General features: G+C 38.9%; 1 protein-coding gene across 2 annotated transcripts; it reads left to right on the top strand.

Moving 5' to 3' along the window:
• The first annotated feature begins 2380 nt into the window (after nucleotides 1-2380).
• On the top strand, nucleotides 2381-8349 carry LOC309711850 (protein CutA homolog). Of its 2 annotated transcripts, XM_082542368.1 has the most exons (6): nucleotides 2381-2747; nucleotides 3291-3439; nucleotides 5822-5881; nucleotides 6636-6681; nucleotides 6776-6825; nucleotides 7300-8349. In XM_082542368.1, exons 1-6 carry the CDS (start codon nucleotides 2673-2675, stop codon nucleotides 7400-7402), a joined length of 483 nt encoding a protein of 160 aa, XP_082398494.1. In that variant the 5' UTR covers nucleotides 2381-2672; the 3' UTR covers nucleotides 7403-8349. The 2 variants fall into 2 exon arrangements, with proteins under 2 accessions (XP_082398494.1, XP_082398495.1); XM_082542369.1 differs by lacking the exon at nucleotides 5822-5881.
• The last annotated feature ends 971 nt before the right edge of the window (nucleotides 8350-9320 follow it).

The raw sequence follows: 9320 nt of genomic DNA, 5'->3' as shown, positions 1-9320 counted from the left end.
CCCAGGACCATGACAACATGACATATTATTGCACAGTTTATGATGCAAAATATGTTGCAAAATGTATCATATTTTACAAGATAATACAAGGCAAGGGCTTAATCAGAAAACAAACTGAATGACAGAGTTGTCATGTAAAGATCCTTACTTTTTTTTATCTTTTCTCAACACTATGCCAGGATAGTTGATGCTCAGTAAGGATGTTTATACAATGCTACGAAAATCTGCTTGTTTGTTTTTTGCATATTTGTCACACTAATTAACAAACTACTTTAATATTACACAGAGATAAAGTGAGTCAATACAAAATGCAGTTTTTAAATGATCATTTCATTTATTAAGAAGAAAAAGCTATGCAAACCTTACTCGGCTCTGTGTCGAAAAAGTAATTGTCTCCTAAACCTAATGACTGGTTGTGCCACCCTTAGCAGCAAGAACTGCAATCAAGTATTTGCGATATCTGGCAATGAGGCTTTCGCTGTGGAGGAACTCTGGCCAATTCCTACTTGCAGAATGGTTTTTATCCAGCTACAATGGAGGCTTTTTGAGCATGAACGATCTGTTTAAGGTCCTGCTAAAGAATCTCAATTGGATTTCAGTCTGACAAGGTCACTCCAAAACCATCATTTTAGCCATTATTTTTTCATTAATTACAGCAGGTAGCCTAGCTAACAAAGCAGAAATCTTTAGTCCACAGGATATTTTCCCAAAAGTCCTGGGGATTATCAAGATTTTTTTGGCAAACGTGAGATGAGCCTTTGTCAGCAGAGGTTTTCATCTTGGAACTCTGGAGTAATTTTAATATGCCAGCCACTCCTGGGAAGTTTCACCACTGTTCTAAGATTTGTGAATAATGACTTTCACCACGGTTCACTGGAGTCCCAACGCCATAGAAATAGCTTTATAACCCTGTCCAGACCAATAGAGGTCAATGATTTGAGTTTCTTGAGATTGTGGCAGGCTGCGGGTTCGGGGCTGCAGCCCCTGTGTCTTCTACACCATGGCTGCTGGGTGCAGAAGGTACCCCTCAGCTCTTGGTGGGTGGCACAATTGTCCCTGCAATGATCCTCCTTGGGCTCTCGTGCCTCTGGATGTCTGGGAGCCAGATCTAGCTCCCTACACTCACTATTATACATTTACATGAAAAAATCCTATGAATACAAGCACACACAGGTGTGCAAACAGATGTACAAACAGGTATGCACAGGCGCTCTTTAGAGGCTGCTGCCTCTAAACATATCATGTAATCCTGGTACTGTGTGCTGCTCAGTAACATTCAATATATTTATTACTCACTGTTCCTTTTGCATATGTTGTTTGTTGCTGTGGTTTCCCTGCTGTGTTGTTTTTGTTTTGTTTTTGTTTGCTGTTTTCTTTTCAGCAGTTGGTGATTCAGATTTTCAGTCTTTCCTCTCTCTATCCCTCTTCTCTATTTTTCTCTCCCTCTCCTTCTGTTAACTTTCTTTCTAAATGTTTCTTTCCCTTTTCTTACTCTTTCCAGTCCCCAGTTCTGTCTGTTATGATTATAATAACTAAAAATAAAATAAAACCCCTAATAAAAATCTAATAAACTATGACTATCAAGTGGAGGGGTATAGCAAAAGGCGTAAAGCTCCACTTGGGAAAGTAAATGTGCGGGGCATTTTTCTTGGCCTTTAGACAATAAAGGGGGGTATTTTTTCCACGCAAAGGTAAGGTAGGTTTTCCCCTAATACATGAAATAATAATTTTAAAAACTGCACTTATAAACTCATTATATCTTAACATTCAGATTTGTTTGATGAGCTGAAAGGTACAAGTGGGACTAAAGAACAACAACTATGAAATCAGGAAGTAATAGAACAGGTTTTTCACAGCTCTGCAGACTTTGTGGGTGATTGTTTTTTGGAGTTTTTTTTGTTTTTGTTTTGTTTTGTTTTTGAATACTTGTGCATAGTTGACTTTGTTACACATCTTGAATATGTACTTTTATTTTAACAAGTCATCTTTTGTCCTGCGAGATCAGTGATTTTGTGCATGGTGCCTGACAAATAAATAGTAAACTAAGTCAATATGTCCCTAAATGGATAGGGTAATATAAAAACAAGCCTATAAGCTTGATGTATATAAAACGTCATATATTTTCGGGGGTTGTGGATAAGAGGGCATTATAGGAGATTAAATAAGAAAAAAGGTCTTCTGACAAAAGGACTTTATTTTTCTATTTCAGCTTGAAATAAATTAAAGTAAAGATTTATGGATTTATCATAGTGTTTTAAGTAAAATCCATGGGAGACGTGTTTATCTAGCAAGATAAAGCCGATTATGCTCCAGGCCCGGAGGCAGCGCACTGGACGTGAACTAGCAATTTTATTGGTCGCCGGCGTGGCAGGAAGTCATAGGCAACCAATGGAAAGGGGCAGAGATTCGTCACTGTATTTCTCCATTCAACCTACCTGTCAACTTTACTGTATACCCTTCTTATTTAACGTTAGCAAGTATTTAGCGTGTTTTCACTCACTAAACTCGTATTAAACAGGACTGACAAAGTTCTAAAAAATAATGTCGTAACACTAGTTACAACGAGTGAAAGTGTTAGCGGTTTAAATGGGCGAAGTTCAGCACAGTTAGTCCCCCCTGCACTGTCTAAACTGGCCGGTCTCCGGAGGAGGATATTAGTCAGAGCCCGCAGGATGGAGTGGCTCTTCCAGCGATGCTATAAAGAGGTCGTCTTGAGCTTTCGCTCCGTACTGCTCGTGTCGTGTTTGGTGAGATACTGTTTTTGTGGAATTACATGAACGTTTCTGTTTTCGAAAAGTCTCGTAAAAGTTGTGACTTGCCCTGGTGACAGCTGGTGCTTTAATGTTGGCCGCTAATTTAAAATTATAAAAAAAAAAAAAAACTGCCTGCTTTACAATGACTTGTTTGGGGGGAGGTGGAGGATTTTACGTGCATCTGTGCCGGGCTGTGAAGCAGCGCTATACGGAGAAGTAGGGCAGCTTATAAATTGGTCACTGTATCCAAGCCAAGTCCAATACTAATTTATCTGTGACAGACAGTGCCAAATAATAAGAGGATAAATACTGAATCCAATCCAAACATGGCAATCCCTACAGAGGCCAGTGGATAATTAAATTGAGTTATAAGTTTCCTTCATCCCAGCATAAAAAAAGAGGGAAAAAAAGAAGTTTGACATCTAAATGTGATAATAATTATAGACAGGCTTTATAAACATTACCCAGCTCTTGCAGTGTCTTGAGATGTCAGCATTTGACAGCCCTGTCCTATTGCACTCACAAATCCCCTTCTAGTTCTTGATCCTGCTGGCGTGCCTGTTCCCCGGGCTGTGGTCCATTGGGGTCCAGCTTCATTCTGTATGCACAGGGAGCTATGTACCAGGGCACTACTCTGTCCTTGTCATCAACACTCCCAATGAGCAAACAGCAAAGGACGTTGGCAGGTATGGTGCTTTTTTTTTTTTTTTTTGTCTTTTCAAACACTTGCATTGCATTTTGCAGTCTCCTAAGGTGTCATACACCGTTTTTTGTTTTTTTTTCAGTGTTTCCACAAAGTGAAAGAATATTTATGCCTTTTCTTGTTCAGCTGAAAACATTATTATCACCCTTGTTTGGCGTGCGCAGTAATTATAAAAGTGCCAGCAGCCAGTTAGCTAAGAAATTGGAAACACCTCTAACACTTATTAATTAGCACTTTTGCTCACATTTTCTTGTTTAATTATTAGTTTTGTTTAGTTTTTATAAAACTGTGCAACAACAGAAGTTTCATTTGCTGCCAGTCAACAAGAAGTTCCAAATAGCTTCACATTTATTAAACAGAGCCTTTCCAATCTTCCCATCTGATTTAAGAAAAATACTTTTCTAATTGTAAAAAGAATAAAATAACTGAGTATTGATGCTCATCTCCTTTTTGGCGTGTGACTTGTGGTTTGTGAAAGATTTGAAGTGACTGAAGTGATTTCCCCTGACATAAGTTTGACTTTTCTGCTCGGAGAAGAGATACAATTCTGTCAAACCAACAAGTGGAGCAGAGCACTGTGTTTGCACTCTCATCTCCCTTTGTTGGCATTTTAGCTGCATGCAGATGAGATTCCATCTAGAGCAGGGCGATATGGCCAAAAATATTTATCACGATATATATTTGAAAATTTGCGATAACGATATAACCAACGATATAATTGATGTGAGACAAAATACAACTCCACAACATTACTAGCGCAAAAAGACAACCTATCATTTATTTTCACTTAAACAAGAAGCTGGTTTTTATGTACATTAAAGCTTTATAAAAATGTAACAGTGCAAATGCAAATTCCTTGCTGAAAGTTTAACCAAAAGGCATTTCCAGTAGAAATGGGCTGACATAAGAGGTGCTTTGCAACATTAAACTGTAGTGTGCAGTACGTATTTTTCGGACCATAGGGTGCCCAGGATTATAAGGCACATTACGCGAAACAAAGCAGTCAGATAAATCAAACTTTATTAAACTCATTCTTCTTGCTTCCTCCACTTCTGTACCATTGATTCATTAATGTTGAATTCTCTGGCAGCTGCTCTATTCCCATGTTGTTGCAGTATATGACTAACCTCGTATTGTGGATGGATTATCTCAGTTGTTCTCCTGACTGAAGTTTGGTCCGTTTACAGCATCCTGCCATGCGATTGCATTTGTCTCCAACTATCAGGAACTTTAACGTTAACTTTTATAAGTGGAAAAGTGTTAGTGTTCGTCCTCCAGCTTCACTGTTTATGTTATGCTAACATAGCTGTGTCGCTAGCGATCACGTAGCACATTATTATATACCAGCTAGCCCAACTTCAGTAACCCTACAAACGTCACTGCTGTTTAGTTTCCTGTCTTCATTTATGTTGGAAGTGATAGCAGAGCTGTACGTTTGAATTTTTTCAGAAATCTCTCAGTCAGAACATGCAATATCATGCTTAGGTAACTAGCGAAACTAGCGAGCTAACTTCCGCTAGCTTCCTGCTAACTTCTAACTCCGTTAAATGTAATAACTTTTGTTTTCATGGATGCCTGGAAGCTAAACTTCATAGTTACACCTGGTAAAGCAGCAATGCTGATCGTTTTATTAAAGATGAAAGAATTTAGACAGTTTTTAACTCTTAGTGATGCTGCAGTGTTCGTTTGACCTGAAGCATACGGAGTTTAGGACCCAGATTACTCCCAGATTTAAGGGCATCTTAGTCCGACGGCCGCTTGCATGTTCTGCAAAAAAAAATGTGCTTTGTCGTGTATCTGACGGACAAACACCAAACCAGTTCCACATCACTGAAGTTGCACCATTTTTACAAACCAATTCTGGTTCATCTGTTTCACTCAACAATCGGCCATGTGCGTATGAAAACAAAGGCACTGCGCATGCGCGTTTTACTCCCATTCTATCGCGATATTTCATTTTCCTATCGTTGCCTAACATTATACCGGTATTACCGTGAACGGTATAATATGGCCCAGCCCTAATTCCATCTATTAACCACGTGTCAAGGAAAATAGCCACAGTGCGCTTTCCATATATGTAGATCACCTCCTTCACAGCTCCTCGCTCAGGGAAGGGGGGCAATGCAAAGGTGGTAATAAAATTTAGTTTACCGTCTTTTTTTCTTTTCTTGAATTCCCATCAGATGTCCTTCCCCTTCAGCTTGCTTCGTGAGTCTTGACAATGAAGGGCCCAGTTTTAATAGACAAACAGCTGTTGGCTTGTGTTTGATTTTTTTTTCTCTTTTCCCTCTTAGCCCCCTTCATTTCATTTCCACCAATACATCCAACCGTTCTCGCCATTCTCTCTTTCGTTTTTTTCTTCCAGGGCAATCATGGAAAGGCGGTTGGCGGCCAGCGTTAACATTCTCTCCAAGACCTCCACAATGTAAATTACACCTGACCTCCATTTTTGAAACGCCTCTCTACCCAGGCGGCACACAATCACAAAAGCTCCCCTTAGTTACCGTGTCCATCACATGTATGCGCTCATAAATACAATGAATGCACATGCTTCTTTGTTCACAAAGGGGAAGCTGTTTTCTTCACAAACCACAAAGCAAATGGGCTTCACCTGAATTTATTTGTTTAGCCTTATTGGAAGGCTACTGGAAACTTGAATGGCAGTTAGCCTTCAAAGTAGGCGTGTTTTTGCATGCATGGATTAGCTTTCCTGTCAATGCATAACAGCACAAAGGCGGGGGGTGGGGGGCGATTAGGTTGGGGGCAGGGGGAGGAAGCTGAACTTTGGACAAATAAGAGTAACTGAATAGAAATGTCAGTGTTAACACCTGTTTACAAAATAGAGGTGAAAATACAGGTTTGGCTTGGACTTGGCGTGGTGTGTTATTGCAGGTATGCCGTGAGCTTTCGGTTATCTTCGTATCTTAAATGTCAGCATAAAACTTGTTGACATTCCTGTGCTTTAAAACCACTTTTTAAACAAAGAGGGGGTTTTGCACCTGACACCACAGGAGCATATCAAGAACAGTCCGACAGCCACTGTAGGGTGTAATAAACTATTATTAGTTCTTTGCATGAAAGCTCTTATTTTGTTAAATTTGAAGGCTCCATTTGTCTGCTTGTACTTTCCGGTCAGTAGCCCTGCAGTGCTTCAGTTCCAATACTTTCTGTCATTTTAGGTTCTATTGGAAAGGAGAAATCCAGGATGCAAATGAAATCCTGATGGTAAGCTCTCGGAGACAATTCCTTCTGTGATCAGCATGCACTCGGGCATGTCGAAATACAAGACTGGTGAGATGAGATGTGTTTGTTGTTGCAGCTGGTGAAAACAAAGACTTCCAGGATCCAGAAGGTGGTGGACTACGTGAGGTAAGCTTGTCACGTTGTCAAATTCACACTGGACACTGTGCCATGTGCTCTGTGAAGAAGAGTTATTAAAGGGAGAAAAAAGCCAGGTTCGTGGCTTCAGTCTGAACATTATTTTCAGTTCAAACGTTCACATTCAAACACTGATACTTTCATGTTTGGACAAAAAACTAGAAGTAATAGATAATGAGGTTTTTCTTGTCAGCTTCTGCAATTCTGCATCAATATTTCACACTATTTATAATTAGAGATTGGCTCATTCTACATGACAATTCACGTTTTCGGGCTATTCAGTATTAGAGCGTTAAAAACACTGCATAATTGCAATATATGCACACATCTTCAGTGTACTGTCAGCATTGTGAGGCTTTTAAAGCACTGCAGTGCTTTTAGTCCTAGGTGATGGGAAGAAATTGAATCAAGAACCACTTTATACAGATTTGAGTTTATACGAACACGTTCTTTGCGTGCCTTTAGGTCTATACATCCCTACGGGAACCCAGAAGTCCTCAGTCTTGCAGTAGATGACGGCAGCTTGGCATACATGAAATGGATGGACGAAGCCATTCCAGATGACTGATATTTCGTTAAGGCCAAAGCTAATCTCAGCGAGGACTGCCGTCAAACAAGGAAACTGAGCCATGTGTGTTTGTTGCTCTTAACTTTTTTTTTCCAGGATTTGGAGAGTTTTAAAAGTTCAGGAAGTGCTCTGTAGCATTAACGTTTAATACAAGGAAGTTTTGTAGGCCTGACCTTCTTAACCGGAAGTGTACTGCAGAGATTGGATTTCAAACACTGCTTGTAAAAAGAAAAAAAATTACATGAAAGAGTCAAAGTTCCACTCAGGTAATCTGTTGTAAGGAAATGGACAAGAACTCTTATGGTGCTTTTAAGCATATCAGTTCTTTTTTATGGTATGTTACCAGATCATTCTCTCCAGTTTAAAAAAACAAAAAAAGTATAGTATGTGGCAAGTCACATAACCAAGATGTAATAATAATAATATGAAATAACAATAATAATCAATAATCAAGACCTATAATGTGATAAAAGTCATAAAAAGTACAGTCAAATTGCCCCTTATTTCCACTTTGCCTTAACTCACCTACATGGTAAAGGCCTTGCGTATATGCTTTACTGCTATTGTCATATAGGAAGTGAAAAAAAAAGTGAATTTTATGGAACCACAGTCTGCAGCACTTCTCTTTATGCCCACCAGTCCAGTAGGGCCAGGAATTAAACACACTGGAATGTAGCCTGTGTGCATTTACATAATTTGTCTCAACTTTTAGAGAGTTTTTGAGTTGACCCCTGTATTTTGTTAGACCCAATTTTTTCTATTTTGCATCTGCAAAAGGCTTCAAGGAGAGACCAGCTGAATGTCAATAATGTAGAAGGCCACTGAGTTTCACCCTATTTTGGGTGAATGCATAAAGAAAACCCTCTATGCAAGGTTAAACTTCACACTCGCTGTAAACCTATTGGCTCATCTCTCGTCTGTAATAAATGCATCTATATTTTATACTATTCCGCTGTATCTCTTGAATTATTTTTTCCGCTCGAGGACAAACCTTTTCTCTCCGATATTTCCATACCTGTCATCCATACATATGCTGTGTATAATGAAATAATGGTAAAATACAGGTTTAATAACCTATTTCTTAACTTAATGTAATTTATGTGCATTAAGAAATGTTTAAACAGCTCAGTACCAAAGTAATTAGTAAATCACTGTCACCTAGATAACATACCATGGCCCACGGTGAAATATTACCCTATAATATATTTATTGTTATGAGTTATGTATTTTTAAAGCCCTTCCCAAAAGCATAGGCACACTGAGAAATCTGTGCATGCAGCAAGACAGGGTATCAGAGCAATCTGTGTGTACCCACAGTTTATAGATTATCTGTCAGGCTCTAGAGTAACACTTGTCCACATGCGCACATCCTTTATTAGTGTGAACTGAAACACAACAAAGAACAGCACGCCTACATGTTGCATAAGTGTCCCAGATTAGCTCTGCCTGTGTTAATAAAACATCTACTACCAATTAGCACAACCTCACCTAAAGATAAAAATATGTCTTTTTTATCTAACTTACTATGGGTAAGTTCATCTATTTGATTGTTATATCAGTTTTCCACTTTTAGCACTCCTTCCTAATTCTAAAAGCTGAAAGAACTGCTGCTGATCTGTCCTTGATCTTCATAGATGAGTCCAAAAGGTTTTTTATTTAATTTTCTAATAAACGGCACTTGCACATTATGTGAACAGACCAGGTAAGAGTCTTGTTGCCCTTGTGAATTTTACAAAGTGTACATGAGCAAATATGCTGCCTGTAACCTTTCAGATACTATTAAAATTTAACTTCATTCAATTTCAAAACCAGGTAACTTTAGCTAATCTGATAGGTGTACCACCCCACATTTGCACTTTTGCAAAAATTTGTCAGCCGTGCAAGCTTACTCATTAAACCAAAGTATGCACTAAGCCTG

The sequence above is a fragment of the Aulonocara stuartgranti genome (assembly GCF_965226115.1).
Source record: "Aulonocara stuartgranti genome assembly, chromosome: 7".
In the NCBI taxonomy this organism is placed as follows: Eukaryota; Metazoa; Chordata; class Actinopteri; order Cichliformes; family Cichlidae; genus Aulonocara; species Aulonocara stuartgranti.
Note: the sequence above shows the minus strand (reverse complement) of the source record. Positions and strands in the feature narration are given on the sequence as shown.

Coding starts and splice junctions, on each gene's coding strand:
- LOC309711850 (XM_082542368.1), top strand. CDS start 2,673: ATGGAGTGGCTCTTCCAGCGATGCTATAAAGAGGTCGTCTTGAGCTTT. Junction 3,440..5,821: donor ACAGCAAAGGACGTTGGCAG/GTATGGTGCTTT, acceptor TTTTTCTTCCAG/GGCAATCATGGAAAGGCGGT. Junction 6,826..7,299: donor AAGGTGGTGGACTACGTGAG/GTAAGCTTGTCA, acceptor GCGTGCCTTTAG/GTCTATACATCCCTACGGGA.